The 20,913-nt window shown below is 37.6% G+C and overlaps 1 protein-coding gene across 1 annotated transcript in view; it reads left to right on the plus strand.

The window, feature by feature from the left end:
• Positions 1 to 2,935: 2,935 nt before the first annotated feature.
• fgfrl1b (fibroblast growth factor receptor like 1b) overlaps positions 2,936 to 20,913 on the plus strand; it is a 37,335-nt gene continuing 19,357 nt past the window's right edge. Inside the window, exons 1-2 of the mRNA XM_084133473.1 lie at positions 2,936 to 3,216; positions 3,448 to 3,537. Coding sequence (XP_083989599.1) covers positions 3,465 to 3,537 — 73 coding nt within the window. The 5' untranslated portion in view covers positions 2,936 to 3,216; positions 3,448 to 3,464. The remainder of the gene's footprint in view (positions 3,217 to 3,447; positions 3,538 to 20,913) is intronic.

Genomic DNA, 20,913 nt, shown 5'->3' on the forward strand with positions numbered 1-20,913 from the left:
CTTTGAACCCAGCATGTGAAGCTAAGACTATCTAAACCATGAGAGTGACTCTTGTATACCAGAATTGAAACACATACACACACACACAGGATTGCCACTGTCCCTTTCTTCACTTTTTCAGCCAATCATCGTAAGCGTGTAATTTATTTTCTTCTCTGTTTTTTTATGGATTACACATATATTTATATATTTCTTCACACACACACATACAGAGGGAGGGAGATATTTCTACACACAAACACACACACACACACACACACACACATATATATATATATATATATATATATATATATATATATATATATATTTGATTTCTGGAGGGTCATGTGACACTGAAGACTGGAGTAATGATGCTGAAAATTCAGTGTTGCCGTCACAGGGATAAAGCATATTTTAAAATATATTTTTTTAAAAATAGAAAACAGTTATTTTAAAAATATTTCACAATATTACTATTCTTTCTGTATTTTTTATCCAATAAATGCATCCTTGGTGAGCATGAGACACAATTTTGATTTGTTATATTTAACAAAAGTGTGTCCAGATGTAGCACATACAGAAGCATCCAACATTTTATGTTTCACTTATGTTAACGTGATAAACAGTGTATTTTGATAAGAGCATTTTCTGTCTGGCTGGACTTTTGCTTTTAAACATGCACAGACACACACTGCAGAGATTTCAATCTTCAAGTCTCTCTTATCTGCGCTTCAAATATCTTAACCTGATTTAGCCTGCGTTCCCTCTCTTCTCTCTGTCTCAAGTCGAGAAACGTGATGCTTAGATGTTTTTTTTTTTTTTACAAATGCATGCATCATTGTGGTAGAGAACATTTCATGCCATCTCATGCCATCAATCAGTTGCGTACTTTTAAAAATGACAGCGGGTCCTGTCACAACCACAGCCAGGACTGCTCATTCTCTACATTACACAACATTAGCTCACAAAGCCCAGGTAGAAAGATGCCTTTGTCTGGGGATTTTCGTCTCTGTGATCCAAGGTTTCTCTCAGGTGGTCTTGGTGGGAACTCTGTCAATATTTACCAATGCTGTGACAATTGGGATCAGTCTGCAATCAAACCCAAGGTTTTAAATGCCTTCAAACAGCTCAAATGATTGTGTTCACCTGCTAGTTTTGACATCATCTTTTCAATGTGTCTATGCGCTGTATTGCGGCAGAGTTTCAATCGAACATGTCAGGAGAGCAGACAATTCCTTTCACCGAATGTCTAGTCAGCCTTGTGTGATTTGTGTTACTGAAAAACCTCTGCAAAGCATTTTATACACCATTGTAGGCCTAACTGTGAAAACACCAGACAATCAAATATAACGTGTTTATAAGGTGCTGAGCCATGCAAGCACTTGCTGAGAGTCGTAAAACTCCAAAGCTCCAAACTTTTAGGCGATCCAAAAAGCAAGAGGAGAAAACAGCATGAGACCAGAGAGGAAATGAGCCAGACTCTCCTATGGCTACAAAGCACGTTAAATCACCTCCCACCATCAGACTCCAGAGTGGGTGGATGCTGAGGACATCTTCATCCCAGATATCTGAGCAGGACTGCCAGGGGGCCACGGGGGTGGTGGGAGACCTATGTGAGGTTCCTCATCCAGTGCCAGATCGCTCTGGGAATCCGCATCATGTGCAAGGAGGAGAAGAAACCGTAAGCCCCCCAGGAGTTTCTGCACACCACAGAATCTCATTTTTGATTCATGAAGAGGTTGCAGTGACATCAAATTGCACAGCTACGGAGATAGAAATGGAGCGAACCAGTTGAAAATAACAGTTCTTGAAAAGTAAGCCACAGTTGTGTATTTCTTCAGTCAGTGGAACATAAAAGAAGACATTTTTGAGAATTTTAAAATACATCTAGCTATTAGGACACCCCAGGAACCTGAAATTTAATGTCTTTTGATGGGAAGGGAATTCTGATGGAGATTAGAGAAATCAAACATACTTAGAGTACCATCTAGTGGCTGAGAGGTGTAATAAACTGGAAACCAAGCCTACTCTGCCTCAGAAAATATTTAAGAGGTGGAGATTCGTGCGTTAGGCTGCATCCGTTAGGCATACTTCCTTACTATACTGTAGTAGGTGACCTACTGTGCACGTGATGGACACTTTACTATCCCATGAGGCCACGAGAGCGATGTCACTGACGCTGGTGGATCACATGATAATGACAACATGGTGAATGTAGTACGTCCAGATTACATTCATACTACACACATGCATACTATATAAAACATACTTTTTAGCAGCCGTGAAGTAATTACTTTTTCCAATTAAGTACCTACTCAAGACAAGAGAGTATGCGATTTCAGATACAGCCATAGTGTTAGGTTTGAACAAGTAGGCCAAGAGGGTCAAAGGTCAGATAGTAAAAAAAAATCTGAAATAAAATAATTATTAAACTGAGATATATATATAGAGAGAGAGAGAGAGAGAGAGAGAGAGAGATTCTAATGAGCCTTTTGACCCTTCACCAGGGTTTACCTTTAAATATGTATAAATAGTAAGTTTAAGATGTTTTATACATGTTTAAAATGCAACAGATAATTTAAACCATCGAAGTAGTATAAAATTACGTTTTTTTTTATTAGAGCACAACCTTGAACCATTACTTCTTGCTACTTGATTGCAGGTGGTATTAGGGTGTGGGACCTTCATTCAAAAGAAAAAGAAAAAGAAAAAAGAAAAATAGGTAGTGCAGCTTTTATATTTATTTGTTTGTTTGTTGTATTCAATTATTTGGTAAAACTTAGAAAATATGTTGCATAATTATCTGTAATCCTCTGAGTTCTGCATAATCCTCTATAAATTGTTAACGGATTAGTATGTTTTCTAGTCTGATGAATATTAATTGCCATGGCTATGCCTTCTCTACAGGTTGTTGTGGAGTTGCGTTGTATCTGTTCGCATACAGGGGGCGCTCGAGTGTAATTTCTGCTGGTCTCCAGCTGTTGGGCTCGTAGGAGCGCTGCTGTGATTCACAGCTGTAGAGCTTCAGTTCTCTCCACGGTCAGGGATGCTGACGGGTCATGTCAAGAGAAGAGGCGAGTGGAACCTAACTATTCCTGAACTTTTCTTCTCCTGGACAATATATTAATACATCTGAAGTCATTTCAAAGAAGACCTTGCTGCTCAAGAGTGTTCGTCTCATCTTTCTATAAGAAACTGATTCATTCGCAATATTAAATCCCTTTCGGCGGACATGTAAGTAGTTAATTACAGTAACACTGCTTGTACAGATTAGCTGTCTACTTTATTAGGCTATAGGCTAATTGAACCACATTTACTCTGCAAACGAACGCCATGACACGACGCGACCATTATTATTAGGAAAAGTTGCTGTTGAGTTTTAGACTAATTTGTCGCGTTGGGTTGCTGGCAGTGTGTATGTTGTGTAAAACTTAGAATCGTTTTGATTCTCATTGTTTCTTTTAGTGGCGTGTCATCATAAAATGTTTCCAAAGAGAGGAAGCTTGACTTTTCTCACTGGGATTTTGATCGTGGCGCTGTCATGTGAAGCGAGAGGTGAGTCGTGTTGTCTTTTATTCATTCATTAGGGCATAATTAGAGAGCTTTTCCTTTGACGATACAAAAAAATAGTTAGCCGTCTTTTATATTATTGGCTCATAAATAACAGCTTGAACCTTTGTTCATCTAAATTTAGAAAGAAATTCAAGGATAAATGTTCAAAACCAATTATCACAAATAAATAAATGCTTTTTATGAATTGTGGGTGTATTTTACCAAAATCACTTAGTTTAATTGCTGCCTTAATGTAATATATATATATAAATTAAAGTGATAACAGTGAGAAGTTCAGTGCATTTTTTCCTTTTTCAGCCTCTTTGAATTTAATTGCAGAGTTAAATGTTTATGCTGAAATTACTAAAGCTACTGTTTCAATTTAATCTTACAAGCTCAAAGATGATGTTATAGCATAACTACAAGAAAAGTGTTACTGTGGTACTGAACCTATTTTAGTTTGTTAGCCTATAAGGTTAACATTAACATTAAAAAGCAACATTTTGCAGCCCAGTATGTTTATTGACTGCTTTAAGCACATTAGGGAACGGCCCGGCCATGTGCCGTGTTTACTGACACAGCAGACTAACCGCACACACACATAAAGTCATTCTTTTGAAGTCCTACATCTATATCTGCGCTGGGGTGTCTCAGACCAAACAAGAGGTCCCTGTTCCTTGAACTGTAACAGAAATTTAGAGGTACATAATTCAGTGTTCCCTGCCAAGTTGAAAAGCAATTTACATAACTCAAACTAATGACACCTACTGTGCTGGAGATTGTGTATCGGAGAGTTGAGTCAGAAAGGTGTTTAACTTCTCCACATGGGCCATCTCCCTGCTGTGAGCCCAAAGGACATTTTTCTGTCTCCCAGAGGAAATAAATGAATGTGTTTGCAAGATAAAGCCATTTCTAGGTAATGCTATAGATTCATCTTTTATTATCCTTGGTTAAAAGTCTTTTAAACTGAATACATTAATTATAGAACTCATGCTGGGAAACCAGACTTTTTTATCCTTTATGATGGCTTAGCCATTTATGGTCTATTATGGTCTGTAGATATGGCCATTTATGTCACTGTTATCTAAAACAACATTATTGGGTCTAGCATAATAAATCTGGATGAGTTAACTCCGGTATTTACTCTGTTCAAGGTGATTACTGATTACTATTATTGCGCCCATAAGAATGCCAGGTTAACCCACAAGTCAGAGCCTGACCTCTACTAAGTAAACAATCCATTGTCTTCTCTGTTTATTGGTCCATTTGTTGACTCTATTCCTCATTGTGTGCTATAAGCCCTTCTTGAGGAGGGGTTCCCAATTCATGTTGTCCTTGGATTGCTCTTTTTTCCCCCTGTCAGCCATTCTTGGAATGCTGGATCCTTGTTCTCCCACTATCTGTGTGTTAAAAGCAGGGAATGAGGAAACAGGAGTGCGATATATGGCGTGTGTGTAAACAGCTTCTCAGTAACATCCACTTTGGTTCTGACCAACAAAGGGGAAAAAAGCATTGCAGTAAATCGCGCTGATTAAATCTAACGATCACTTATCATATCACGTCAAACCGTGCAAATTATACTTTGTTCTCAAATTGTTAATATTAACAACATCAGCATTGCATGACTACATTTAATGCCTTTCCGATATTTATCCGTGTTTTCACATGGGACAGGTTGCAGTCTCTTTTTTTCTGTAGCCACTCCGAAGTCCGAAGTCTTTTGCATTTTTACAATGGGTGAATCTCTAGTTGTCACTGGTGATTGTCGTTTGAACCTTTCTGGATCCGCCATCAAATTGATAAGTTTAATTATATCAAGTGCTGTGAGAAAAGGCTATAAATCTCCACCTTCAACATCCTCACACGCAATATAGCCTACTAGCCGGGACTCCTTCTTTATGTGTACAGATGTGACGTAATGACGCAAAGCCATGCTCGAATTTCCCGCGTAAATCCACCTGTACCGCTGGAATTAAAAACATTATTACAACTTACCATTTTGAATTGAGCTAAGGCAAGTAGATAGTTTTGAACACTGGCTGGTTATGTATTTGCTCAAAAATGTATTTTGGATAATTTTTAACCCAAAAAAGTTACGGACTGCAGCTTTAAATAAACAATAGGGAAATTGCTTTTCTGAAATTGGTTCAATAGATTGTGTCAGACACAAGTGCACTTGGTTCATTTAACAGGGTTCATTGTTGGGTGAAGTGACTATTATGTTGTAGAGCAATACGATATGGAGCTTAAGGCAAGACAGTTACTGGATGTGTTTCCAATGAGACTTAGGTACAATGCGTCAAGAGCATTACTCTGTGACACAAACACTTGTTTCCCTAGAATTCTGGAAGAGCAGGGGCGTGACTTCACTGTAGAGAAGAAACTAGATTGATCAGAGCAGGTCTTTCTTGATTACATTCAACTTTTAATATACTTTATTTGCCAGTTTTCTTTTACTTTTCCAAAGTTTCAATAAAAGTTTGAGAAATTTAGAATTTAAGCATCAACTCTAGCATCCTCACCTAGAATTAATGTGGATTTTCTTCATCAATTTTATTTTATTTCGGTCAGACTATCATTCTGTGTATTAAAGAGATAGTTCATCCAAAAAAAATGTATTCTGTCATCATTTCTTTCACCCTTGTGTCACTACAAATCCATAGGACTTTTGTTCACTTTGGAACATATGATATTTTTCATAAAAATCTTAGAGATTTCTGTCTTTCCATTGAAAGTATATTCACCCAAAACTCTGATGCTGCAAAACATTCATAAAGGGATCATAAAATAAATCCATATGAATCAGATGATTTTATCCAAGTCTTCGGAAGAGACACAATCACTTTATATGATGAAAAGATTTAATTTAGGCTTTTATTCAAATATAAACATTGATGCCTGTACACTAAGTGTAGGCTACTTGTTTAAATCTCATTATCTCATTAGTTTCTATGAGTATGGACAGCTTAGGTTAGCATGACACTCCTCCAGCAAGCAACCCGTGCCTTACACACATAAACCCACTAGTCATCTCAGACAAAGTGTGAACACAGCAGTCCGAGAAATGCTCTTGCTTTCCTATTCTCTTGTGGTCAGATATTTCCTGTTTCTCACTAACCTTGCTGGTGGAAAGAAGCTGACTGCTTTCGCCCAAGAAAAAGTTTAGGTTCCTGTGGCACCAGGCCTGGCCGTTATGAGCAGCGCAGCTTAATGTTTGGCTGGTTTTTTTATGTTTGTTCTGATCTGGCAGATGACTGCCGCTGCAGAGCGTGTACTTGAAGTTTAAGCGAAACAAACTGTATCCATGCTAATAAATATAGCTCTGTGATTTATGCATTCTACCGGTTGTAGAATTTGATGAAAGACAGAAATGTGTATCCAACAGTCATGGCAGTTACCAGCTGTTTAGAGTGGCACATGCATCAAAGGCCTGGGTTATGCTCTTTAAAGAGGTCAGATACGGTAACACGTGGTATATTTTTTGTTTTCAGCCACAGGAAAAGACTTTCGCTCTTTCTTTTAAGGGTTTCTTTTTTCCTCTCCTCAGATATTTAAATCAGTTCCAGATTCTGGGTTGTAAGCAGGAGATGTTGGCCCTCATGCTCCATTTACCTCAATGATCTACCTTTTAAAGTAGAAATAGCTTTGATAAGAACAGGGAAAACAGGCTTCAGTTATGCAGCGCTCCCTTCAGCTGGCTTCTCAGCAGGTGTCAGGATCTCTGGGTTTATTAGACAGATAATGCAGCTCTGCAGGCAGGCCCTGCTTATCAAACAAATGATAATGGAGCAGCTCTGTTGGAGCCATGCTGTGTCTGTGATCTGCCTCTGCAGGACAACGGTAATGCAGGCGTCAGTCTCTGGCCGCTTTGGCCAAGTTAGAGAGAAGCCAAATGCAATGGAAAAGCATTGGCTGCTTCATATACTAAGCTTTGGATGATTAGTAGGCATGTGCCTATATTATAATGGAGAGTTCTAATGGATATCATTTGCAAAGTTCTACAAATCCCCTGCAACTTATGTGTTTGCTTGTGAAATATTGGGTTAATTTGATCTATCTGTCAGTTACTAATGCGAGTAAGAGCATAGTACTCTCAACTCTTAAAAAACTTAAAACTTTAAAAAGTGTGAAAGTTGTTGCAAACCTGTATGACTATATTCTTGAATAGTAGTTTCAGACACAAGAGGGTCTTTGGGACACCGCTTGGTTGGGACTTACTTATTGAGATACTTGTCCATCTTTCTTTCTTTTTTTTTTTCTTTTTCCTTTTTTACAGATTCTTGGTTGAGCTGTTGTATAACAGCCTGCTATTTTTTCTAAACAAAAAATATCCCTGTGTGTAATTCATATAATTATAAAATATGGAAAGAAGCTTTGATATAGCTTTTGATTTTCTGTCATTATTCTGTCATTGTCATTTCTGTCATTAACTAAATTGTGAAAATGCACAAATTTACATAGAATATTTCATTTAACCGAGAATTTTGCTTTAATGACTTCATTTAAAAATGGTATCAGACTTATTTTATATTCAGCAAATATTTAAAGGTACACTGCATGCATTTTGCGGAAGAACATTATTTTGGTTGTGCTTTCGCTTTGTGCCTGAATATGGTTTTCCTACTGCTCATAAAACATTTATGCTGAAGAGTTATAACCAGTTTAGAGGGAAATGATTTTAAGCTGACTAGCTGAAGACATTACTGTATCTATACTCTTTAGTAGACACAATACAAACTTGAAAATAATTCCATCACAGCGCTACAACAACCACAATGAAATGACTCTTCACAGTATAATGCTTTACAATGAACTATGTTAGAGAGCTACAATAAAATACCTTACTCACCTGTTGAGTGATAAAAGCGGCATCAGGCCACGTCATATTTTTTTTTGATATTTCACCTAAAATTGATCACTGATCAATTTCTTCATGTTGTTCAAAACCTGTATAATTATTCTTTGAAAAGGAAAAGTTTAGCAGAATATGAATGGCGACCAGAGACTGCCAAGCGCAAAAGAAATGACAAAAAGCACTATAATAGTCAATATAACTTGTTTGCATTGTTCCAAGCCTTCTGAAGCCATAAGATATTAGGAAGAGAGCAAAGTTTAATTCTTGTAAACCAGACATCATGGCCTGTGCTTATGGGTCTTGTAACCAGTCTTAGTGTGTCAAATTTAAATGTGTGAATATTAAAATTGAATATATAAGATTTGAAAGATAAAGGGATAGTTCGCCCAAAATTAAAATGTGGTCATCATTTACTCACCCTTAAGTTGTTCCAAACATGTATGAATTTCTTTGTTATGTGGAACATAAAAGAAGATAGTTTGAAGAATGTTTGTAACCAAACAGTTGACGATAGCCATTGACTTCCATAGTATTTTTTTCCCATACTATGGAAGTCAATGGGGCCCCACATTCTGTTTGGTTACCCATATTCTTTAAAATATCTTATTTTGTGTTCAGCAGAAGAAACAAACTCATACAGGTTTGGAACCACTTGAGGATGAGTAAATGATGACGAAATTTTCATTTTGAAGTGAACTATCCCTTTAAGATTTGAGGACAGAATTTTCCCACCTGCTGCCTGCGACGCTGGGATAGTTACAGCATTGTGGAAGTTTTTCAGCAAAAAAACAAAGTTGGGTCTGCTCTTCACACATATATTGTGTATCTTTAGAAGACAAGGAATAAAGATTACTTATTTGTTATACCTAATGATGGTGTTTTTTGTCTATTCTGGAGCTTGACAGTCCCTGGTCACCATTAAAATGTATTGTATGAAAAAGAGCTGTGAAGAACTTTATTTGCATGTACTATAAGATGCAAATTTATGCAGTTTCAATGAGCTACACTTATCATTGAACTCTGCATCTAACATGTCCTGTGTTAGAGAAATTATGTACCTGGCACGGAGTTGAAAATGCCTAAGGATACAAACAGCTGTAACCAGAGCTGTTCTTATCTGCCTGTCTGTCTGCATGCACTGGAGACAGAGTTATTGTCTGCCTGTCTGTCTGAAAGAGCTGCAAACTGTATCTGCTAAATGCACCACTCTCGTTGAAGAGATCTATCTGGAAATGTCAGTATGTAGTTCACAGACAGGGTGATGCTTTTGAGAGGAACATTTTGTTACATGTGTGTGTTAGCATGCATGTGTACATGTGTTTCTAATTTGGCTGGGATTCAAAGATAGTTATGTTGACGGCGGTGATTTCACTATTAACACATTTTCTTGCTGAACTTTGTCTTGCCACAGGAAGTGTGAGTCGTTTAAGTGTACCTATGTGGCAGTTGAGTTTTCAAAAAATAATTATTTAGCAAATACCTCTATTTGCGTGTGTGCGCACATGTGCGTGTGTTCCTTGGCACTGTAAATGCTGAGCAAGTTATCCAGCACATTTCAATGGGAAATAGTGCAGTTGTTAAATCTGAACATGATGTTCGTAATATCAGGTCCTGCAGTGAGTCCAAACACACATGCACACGCTAGAACATTAATGTCAGGGCAGCATGAACCCAGCCTGGCAAAAACGAATGCTGTATTTTACCCCATATTTTTAATCCCAGATGAAAACCAGAACCATTAGCCCATTATTCTCCTCTGAAGTCTGAGGGCTTTTCTTTGTAGTTTGTGATCTATGTTAAACGTGTGCTCACATCACAAATGCCGTCGGTTTTGTGGGTGAAAAGTCAGTTTACGTAAACAAAGCAGCTAATGAGCTGCATTTGTCGGTGCTGTATTGCGTCGACGCGGCTCTTTAAGTGTCGGTATTTATAGAGGAGGTATTAAAACTCAAAGGAAGCACGCCAAGCCTTTGAACATTTTTTTATAATCTGAGCTTAGTTAAAAGTTTCAGCGCTTGAATAGTTCTCAGAGTTCAACCATGTTTCATCCCCTGCTTGTCTAGGTACCTGTGACATGCCGAGTTGGAGTGTTTGCACAGGTGGGAGAGGGCAACACTGAGAGAGACTGAATGAGAGATTGAGACCTGCAATACCACTTTTGTTCTCTCCATTCCAGTGGACTGAGCTTGTCAGAGCAGTGTCCTCATGCAAGACCAGGCCAATGCGTTTGTCATGTGCAATTTGCTGTGAATGGGAGGTTCCCTGTTTCAATATAGGAGGCTTCTTGGGTGTTTCTTTATCCTCTGTTTAAAAGAAGGATTAGCTTGTGTTTCACAGGATTACAGGTGTCTAACACAGCCAGGATCAACCTCTCATTGTCAGCTGTGAGAGATGCACTTCACTGTCGCAAAGTGAATCCAACATCCCATTTTGTGTGCTCTATAGCATTCTAGGAATTTAAAACCTGGATGGAAGGGCCTCTTTTCTCACCTTTATTGGTAACTCAGGTCCACTTTTCCTAGGGTCGTTGCAATAGGTCAAATGCCATGGATAGAAAAAGCACAGAGAGAAGGATTATAAACAAGGATCGGTGTCATAAAACAGGCCTTAAGCTTATTTCTGCATCTGAGAAAGAAAAGGGAAGATAAAAGTAAATGGGTGAACTCTTCGTGTTCTTGGTGTAACATAGGGTCAAAAGTGATTAATAGCATCAGTTTGGCAAATGCGTTTTGTGCAGTCTTGTCTTTTTGCGAACAGCTGTGCCTGCTCTGGCACGCGATTCTGCCAGTGTCATTGCTACAGCAGTAGCTCACGCTGCAAGGCATAACTCAATAAGTAAACACTCATGAGAAAGAAAGAAGAGAGAGAAATAGATTAAAAAAAAGAAGCAGCAAAAAGAGAGCCAAAGCAGGATTAGAGGCCTTGCGTGTGATGGCTGTCGGCTGGGATTTTTGACACAAAGGCCGAGTTTAATAGGCAGGTGCTCATTACAGTGCTGGAGACCAGGTTACTCAACATTACCCCCGAAACCATGCAGAGCTGCTGGTCTATTTACGAGGGCGGGTTTGGCGCACTGCAGTGCCCTTTCCCTGTGGTCTAAATTGCTGGTGGTCCATATGAGGAAACAAATAGGGAATGCTGTCCTACACTGAAGAAATTGGAGATGATGTCCTACATTGGGTTTCTGAGGTTGTTAGATCACAACCTCACTTTGGGGGGTCTGGAATACTGAATAAAAAAGCAGAAAACCATCATAATTTCCAACAGCATGAGCGAGATAAATCTCAGATATGCTTATGATGAATCGTAATGTATACTGGTTCCCTGTAATTACAGTCGACAATGAAACACCAGTCATACTTGAATAGGGCCTTCTATGTATATGCCTTTGCAATCCGCAGTTTGAAACCATTAGCTAATATAACATATCCTCCATTTTAGATCATTTCGTTGAACTTCGGACTGGAGAACCATGGCAGCTTGATGACAGACAGGGACACTTTGTGCATTTACTGCAATGTAATACAGCAATTTTTGTGCATTTAGAGCAATGGAAGCTACTTGTATCTCATCTCAAGCTCTCAAAATATCTCTATCGGGGTGAGGGTTGGGCGAGGTTGATGAAGCTGGACACGTTGAACCAAATGCCCCAGCTGGCAGTTTAAATGTCAGGGGTTCATCTGAAATCCTTGGCATCATCCCTTCTTTAGCAAGTGGGGTTAACATGATTATTAATGTAAGCTAAAGTAAAGCTATCATTAAGTTAAAGGAGAAGTTCACTTTCAAAAAAACTTTTGCTGATAATTTACTCACCCCCATGTCATCCAAGATGTCCATGTCTTTCTTTCTTCAGTCGCAAAGAAATTAAGGTTTTTGATGAAAACATTCCAGGATTTCCCCCCATGTAATGGATTCTATTGGGACCCAAACGGTAGAAGGTCCAAATGACAGTTTAAGTGCAGCTTCAAAGGGCTTTAAACGATACCAGACGATGAATAAGGGTCTTATCTAGCGAAACGATCGGTCATTTCCAAAATAAATAAAAAAGTTTAAGTTTTATAAGCACAAACGCTCGCCTTGCTCTGTTCTGTGATGCGCGTTGAAGACGTCACGTAATACGCAATTACGTTGAAAAGGTCACGCTTGACGCGTTTACAAATGTGCGGAAGGAGGACCATATACACATTTTCAAATGTATTTGTGTCAGTTTATCGTTTAAAATGCCCATTTCGTGTGCGTATCCTGGGTGTTTTAATATTAAAAAGCCAAAAAGAACATTTTCTTCAGGACAGAAATTTTTCAAGCGTGACCTTTTCAACGTAATTGCGTATTACGTGACGTCACGAACGCGCATCACAGAACAGAGCAAGGCGAGCGTTTGTGCTTATAAAACTTAAACTTTTTTATTTATTTTGGAAATGACCGATCGTTTCGCTAGATAAGACCCTTATTCATCGTCTGGTATCGTTTAAAGCCCTTTGAAGCTGCACTTAAACTGTCATTTGGACCTTCTACCGTTTGGGTCCCAATAGAATCCATTACATGGGGGGAAATCCTGGAATGTTTTCATCAAAAACCTTAATTTCTTTGCGACTGAAGAAAGAAAGACATGGACATCTTGGATGACATGGGGGTGAGTAAATTATCAGCAAAAGTTTTTTTGAAAGTGAACTTCTCCTTTAACTGAACTAAAAGCAGTCATACTGTTTATTATATTATATTATATTATATTATATTATATTATATTATATTATATTATATTATATTATATTATATTATATTAAATGACAAATAGGAAACCACAAGACCACAAGTGCAGATGAAGTGCGCCATGTGGGACATGGCTTATGTCCCTTTTTTGCACCCTTCCCTCGCTAACTTCCCTCTTTCTCATTCACTCGGATGTACGTCATTGCTTACGTTGCATGAGTGCCCACTACTGGTTGAACCCTTGCAATGTGTTTAAATGGAACAATCTAAGCCCTTGATCACTTGGAATCTGCTATAGTGCTGAGTTATTATTTACAGGGGTTTTTTTCCTTATTAATTTTTTTTTTTTACGTACCATTCTATAGGATATGTATGCTTGAGATGTTGGAGAAAATATAAAAAATTTCACAAAATGAAAATGATAACAATACAATAAACTATAACTCAGTAAGCTAAAGGTAGCTACAAGTATTATGCAGTTAAATGTTAAAATAACTGAAATATCACACACTACAGTTGTGTGGTGTGGGGGTAAATTAAGTTTGATCTGCTGTGACGTCACACTCATGTTGTATTGTGGTCTGTGGATCTGCCTGAAGTGTACGTATTCAGTAGACTCGCCCCCTCGGTCAAAATCGAGGGGTCGAGGGTCTGTCCAAATAAACTTACCTCGTCCACTTGATGAAGTTGAACGCACTTCAAAATGGCGGCGGGGATTCCCCTGAGGGGATGTGTATGTGTTAAGCGTTGTGCACACTAGGTCGATTATCGCACGTGCTTTTGACGCATCTTTGTGTTCATGCCCAAGCGATTTTCACTGGTGATACGCTGAGTGAACGTGCAAATTCACTCCCTGAAAGTAGGTGGCACTTATGGATGGTATTTTTAAGTAGAAATACCCCGGTACACAAGGTGGCACTGCGCAACTTTACGCTTCTGACACTCACTTGTCACACAGAAGAAGAAGAGAATTTACATGCTTGCCAAAACCATTCACACACTTTTTGCAACAGATTTTTGTAGTCGCTGTGGCATTTGTCATAAAGTTCTTTGTGTTCAGACACCAGCAGCTCTACATTCATCTTGCCTCGTTACATCTTCTTCTTCGTATACTTACTTCCTCTTCGTTGTCTTCTTCTATCAATGTGTGCTCGGCAAGACCAAGTACTGTAACTTCAGCAGCTCCAGGCACGTGAACAAAAGCGGCAATCTCATTGGTCGGCCAGTTTTTAACGCGGCGCGTCAAACCAAAAAAACTAACCTGAGTTGTATTTAAAAAAAATTACGCATTTACGCCTGCCGTTTTGCTCGTCGGTCAGAAAATAACCATATCGTTTTCAAAAATTTGCACTTTGAAACCCGTTTTCAAAAGTTCACATTTTCTGGCTGATTTTTCCAATCTTCACCTATGTCTTGTTTAGTTCCTTTGTATATAATGCCCTTAGTTTCCTTAGTTCATTGTCGGCTATTGTCTTTACTTTTATGTAAAGTTGTCATATTTACGATTGTTTTGGATTTGTAAAATAAATGAAAAGTGCTGGATTTAGATCTACTTCTCCTCTCCTTGCCTGCCTTATTAGTTTATATCTTTAGTTTATAATATATTCATATTATTTATATAATAAATAAATAAATATATAAAAAAACAAATCAATGTTTTCTTAACCATCAAGCATTCATAATATGATGTACAGGTAGTCTGATTTGTTTGTCTGTTTGGTTTTGCCAGAAGACGTCATCTGCAGATGCCATTTGACGCAAGTAAGATTGCTGGTACTGATTTAAAGTTCATCTAGCTGGTTTTGCGGCAGTCTTACTGCAGTTTTTATACACATTCATATTTTACATTTTATTTTCTGTTTGACCTACTCAATGCATTTAAATAGCCTTAAAAGTCATTGTAAACCCACTTTTGTCTTATATATGCCAGACATGCCTTTTGTGAAAGCTTTGTGAAGATTTAGCCTATTTGATTCCTTAACTATATTAAATCCACAATTTAGTAATTTTCAACATTAATAATAAGAAATATTTCTTTAGCATAATAGAAAGAATATTAGAATGATTTCTGATTTTGTCATATGACATATGACAAAATGACATTTTAAATGGCAATATTTCACAATATTACACAATAAATAAATAAGACTTCTTTGAAAAACATTTCAAAATATTAGTGACCCAAAACTTTTGAGCGGAAGTGTACATTTGAGGTTTGAATGTAGCTTTCAAATAAAACAGGAATTTCCTGGTGCTTAATTTGGTAAGATGTAGTACATGTACAAGAATGTCGTCAAGATTAAGACAAAATGAGACAAGGCAGCCTGGGCCTTGCTGTGTTTAATTGAATTAATGGGTCATTGGATGATAGGCAGCTGCTCTGCATCCTCTTCAGGGCACAAAGAGCAGCAGAAAACCCACAAGGAAGTCTGTGTGGAACCGCACACATGATGTCAGACTTCAGCAGTGCCTTATTGAGTTAGCTTGGCTCCAGAGGCAGCAGTTGGTCGAGTACAAAGTCTGGCTCCAGATCTGATTACACACAGTAGAGAGACAGCTGTGAGCAGTGGTGGTGACAGAACCACAACTCTGTGTTCAGATTACCAGAATTAAAAGTGAGGGAAGGTGTAAGTGAACCTGTTTACCTAGTTGCCTCTGTTTGTGTCGGTGTAGGAGGCTCTGTGCAAACAGAATCAGGCCTCAATCTCTGCCATTATCTCTCTCCCTGATAAAAGTCACATTCCATCGCCAAGACCAGCACTGCAGTGTTTAGTCTATCTGTTTCTATCACTGATCACATGCTGAGTCCTATAGCAGCTCTCCTCCGCTTTTTCAGGAGATTCAACATACTGTAGAAGATAAAGCTACTGTCTAGATCACATGGCAGTGGTAGATCAAACTCTAGATGACCTGGCAGAAGCTGCCATCTGATTGGCTGCCAGTGCTATTTTTATTTCTCATAGAGGGGTGTGTTGTATCAGAACTTCTAGATGCATCATGCATTATTTGAAGGCTTCTGCTTTGTTTATTTTTAAATTAATAATTGGTAGTACTTAAGAATAAAGTTCAATTCATTAAAGGGATAGTTAACCCAAAAATTAAAATTGTCATCACTTATTTACCCTCATGTTGTTCCAAACCTTTCTTATGTACTTTCTCCTATATTTTGTGAAGTTTGTCCATACATTGAAAGTCATTGGGATAAAATTCTTCAACATTCTTCAAAATACCTTCTTTTGTGTTCCATAGAAGAAAGTCAGAACGATGTAACGAGAAAAGGATGTCAGAATTTTAAATTTTTAGTGGACTACTGTATCTCTTTAAAATTAGTCAATGCATTATATATTAATCAAATGTGAAAAACAGTATCATATAAAAATTTGGAAAAAAACAATATATTTAAAAAAGTTTAAATAATCAGTAATTTGTCTTATGTGTTCATAAAATATTAACTAATTTATACAATTTGAAATGCAAAAAATATATTAGTATATATAGATTTATGTTCAGAAGTTTGGGGTCAGGGGTCACTTAATACTTTTATTGTTCACATAAATGCTGTCTTGGTGTACATAAGAGACTTCTTTTAAAAACAGTAAAGAATCTTACAGATCCCAAACTATTGAACGCAAGTGTAGGTATTGCATAACATTAGTTTAGATTAAATGCTGTAAAAGCATTGTTCATTTTTAGTTCTTCGTGCCTAATGCATTAACTAATATTAACAACTTAAACTTTATTATAAAGTCCCTGGGAATCAAACCCATGACCTTAATGTTAGTAGCATCAAGTTAAGCTACAGGAACTAAAATGCTGTTACATGTTTTGTTCAATTCCTACCAAACAGTTTTTAATATACAGTCATAAGCTATCTTGAGCAGATTTGTAAAAGGGGCAGGAGATTTACAGCTAAATAATTGCCCGGAACGCTGACAGAAATGTGCAGCGCAGGCTCTTGATCTCACTATGGGCTGGACTGTTTTGGATGTTGTGTACACGTGTCTTTTGACAGCACCAGTAAGTTAATTGGCTGCCATGCCTGGACTCTTCAGTGTTACTCCTGCACCTTCTTCTCTTACACATTGCACTCTCTTTCTCTCTCTTTCCATCTCTCTGGGCCTTTGATGGTCATGTCACTTCCTCCATTCTAATCATTTATCCATGCAGCATGCTGTCAAGGTCCGTTTGAAGCTTTTCCTGTGACACCAGTGATGTTCATCTAAAGCTGTGGAGGCTGCCGTGGCTTCAAAGTACTTGCACTGCGGTCTGTAAGACCTGTTCATAAATCCTTTGAGGATTCAAAAAACCATATCAAGATGTCTGAGACAAAACGGGCCAGTGAAGAAGTGGATGCTTGGTAGCTTGTGATCCATATAGTTAGAATTTCTTTTTGACAGTAGAGATTTAACGGGTCATGTGTCTAGTCCATATAGCTATAGACAGTAATTAGTCCAGTGATTTATGCAATTGTAGTCATTTATTGTACAGTTATGGTGGCAATAAATGTGTATGAACTTTATGGAGCATCAATCCATTGATCTTGTCTTTAACATTGTCTCGAATGTGCTGAGGGTGTTTCCTGGGAGGTCTGTCAAAAACTCATTGCATGCGATGCCTGCACATGGACGCAAGATGATGTGTCTCTTTTTCTTTGTTTCTGTTTTTGTCTTGCTCTCATTTTCTTTGTCTAGAGGCTATAGTTTGACATGCACATTAATGTCACTAAACTAAATCTATAGGCACTAAAATATTTTGCAACCTCAAATATTGGGTAAAAGAGTTTAGTTTTAATTAGGTGTAACTATTTTTGGCAATACTTTTTTTTTTTTTTGTATAATGAAATATAACTATATTTATAATAGCTCTCAACTCTGTCCGGCATATTTTTTGTTTATTTGTTTGTTTGATGAAATAATTCTCAGACTGTCTAAATCATGAAAGAAACATCTGATATAGCTTAAAATTTAGCCAAAATGAAGTATTTTTCAAAAGTAAGGTTGGTAAGATTTTATAATATTTTTGAAAGAAGATTTTATGCTCACCAAGCATTTATATTTGATCAAAAATACTGTAAAACACAGAAATATTATTAGTTTATAATAGCTATATTTTAAAATGATTTTTTAATTAACTTTCCACAGCCATTACTCCAGTGTTTAGTGTCACATGATCATTATACATTTTTCAGGATTTTATTGTTGGACAGCCTTTATTTAAAGGTCCCGTTCTTCGTGATCCCATGTTTCAAACTTTAGTTAGTGTGTAATGTTGTTGTTAGAGTATAAATAATATCTGTAAAATTATAAAGCTCAAAGTTCAATGCCAAGCGAGATATTTTATTTAACAGAAGTCGCCTACATTGAACGGCCCGTTTGGACTACATCCCTCTACTTCCTTCTTTAATGACGTCACTAGAACCGTTTTTTGACTAACCTCCATCCACAGGAATGCTCCCTCAACTCTACCGAAATTCGTTTATGTACTTGCGCACTTCTTATAACTTACTGTGTTTACTCAGCTCTTACGGTGATTTTCTGAAGTAAAACTGACGCTTCATCTTTTGTGTGACGTACAATAAACTTAATTAAACTCATCAGTATATGTTTGATCATCATTCAGACAGCAGACTTGTAGGCTATTAATAAATAATGGATACATACAAGCAGATGACAAATACGTTATAATAACCGTAATTAAACTACTAAACTATACCTGTTCCATCTCTATACAGCACTCTGACTCTGTAGGCATTATTTTCCGACTCGAAATGAACACCGTTACTGAGAGTTTCTGATATTATCATCTTTCCGTGAGATGAAATTGTCCTGAGACTGAGCGTGAGCTCATGAAGCTCCGCCCCTTGGGTCGTCCAGCAGCAGCTTATTTGCATTTAAAGGGCACAAACTAAAACAGCGCATTTTTCTGAGCCCCCAAAAAATGACAATTTAAACATGCTGTAAAAAATGATCTGTTGGGTATTTTGAGCTGAAACTTCACATACACACTCTGGGGACATCAGAGACTTATTTTACATCTTGTGAAAAGGGGCATAATACGGGACCTTTAAAAAGAGAGAGTTTACTGTCACACTTGAACTAGTAGTTGATAGTTCATCCAGATTTAAAAAATAGTAAGCTTTAATATTATTTTTTAACTGTGGTGCTGCAAAGGTATTGCATTTAGAGACATTTTACCTAACATTTTAGGTATACCAATATACAGTCTACTGTCAGCATGCTAAACAACAAATCCTTACCTTAACCGAAAATTCTTCATTCTCTGCCTAAACATCTGCCTTTGAGGTAAACTCTGATTCTCAGCACACAGTGATGTTATTTCCATCTCAGATAGGAGATTTCTTTTGCCACCCTGTCTGCCATCAGCTTGAACCATACATGTTTTTGATGTATGGGGCGTGTGTGGCGCCTGTCATCTTTTGTCTTTTCCACTGTTATGGGCAATATTTGTCTGTCAGCACACATGACGCCTCCCTCAGCCTCACATCAAAGCTTTTCAGTCAGCATAGACACAGCTCTGTGACAAATATGTAAGAGCACAATGTAAGGAAGTCTCAAGCATTCTTTCCTTGAATCTCTCTGAGTCACATTTTTCTTCTAACACATTCTTTATCATGTGTGTGATGTGTGCCGTGTGTAAAGCGTGGCCCGTTAGCGGAAAGGGAATGAGCTATTTCAGCTTCTGCTCTATGGTATTCACTAGGTTGTTTTAATATTCTTAAGCAAACACTCAAGAGATCCCCTCTTCTTTTTCATTCATTCAGCCACCAGGTTCATAAGATCTATCTCACATGGTCCGTGCAATACCCCTTATCTCTTCTCCGCTAGTGAAAAGACCCATTGTTTGTTCGAGGATCCCACCAATTACATGAAATCTTCATTATAAACACACAACTGTTTTCCTTTCCAATGCCTCCCGAATGTTTATGAACTCACCAATTGTTTTATTCACTTGCATTTGTGAATTAGTTGTGTGATTCATTTAACATAGACTTCTCTCCAGCTGTGATCTCCAGCACCTTTTTTTCTGCTCTATTTCCAGAGAGGAATTTTTCTGCCCTTCTTAGTCTAACATTCTGGAATTTACTGTAATTTAATTCCAGCACCAAAACAACCTTTTCTTTTCCCTCCAGTCTTTTGTCATGGCACTTTCCTGGATGGCAACCAGCAACTTCAGGTGAAAACACTTCACTCCAGCAGAGAGACTTGAAGGAAAAAAAGAGAGGAAAAAAGTACATTTTAGGGCTAGTGTCATTTTTCAATTTATAATCTTGGTGGTTCTCACAGCAGCTGCTAGAGCAGTAACAGGATGTGACAGTACCAGGCATGAATGAGAGGTGCCTTCCAACGTACACAGAAGCCAGTATGAAGGAAATGGAAAGCAAGTGCTCATGGGAGTCTTCACAAGCTGTAAGGAGGGGATGAAAAGGACCTTGTGCATGCAAGGAAAGAAATTCCCCATAAAATGCTTGTGCCTAACCTCCCCACTTATAAAATGTCTTTGTGGGACATGGTGTATTAGGAGCTGGAGAAAAATATTTTCTTCATGTCAGAGTTTTTTTTTTTTTTTTGCCCATGACATTTTTGGCAGTGTTGACTTTGCGCTTCTTGTGCCCTAATGCCAGCAAAGGAACATTTCAGTCCACAAGGCATATCTTATAATAGTATTATAACAAAATGAATTATAAAAGCAAAATGCACCATATTATTTGAATCATAATAATATTATTATTATTTGTTTTGATACAATTAAATTGATTGTTTTAATACATTTATTAAAATTGTTAATGTATTAAT

This window comes from Abramis brama (genome assembly GCF_963993115.1).
Source record: "Abramis brama genome assembly, chromosome: 13".
Taxonomy (NCBI): domain Eukaryota; kingdom Metazoa; phylum Chordata; class Actinopteri; order Cypriniformes; family Leuciscidae; genus Abramis; species Abramis brama.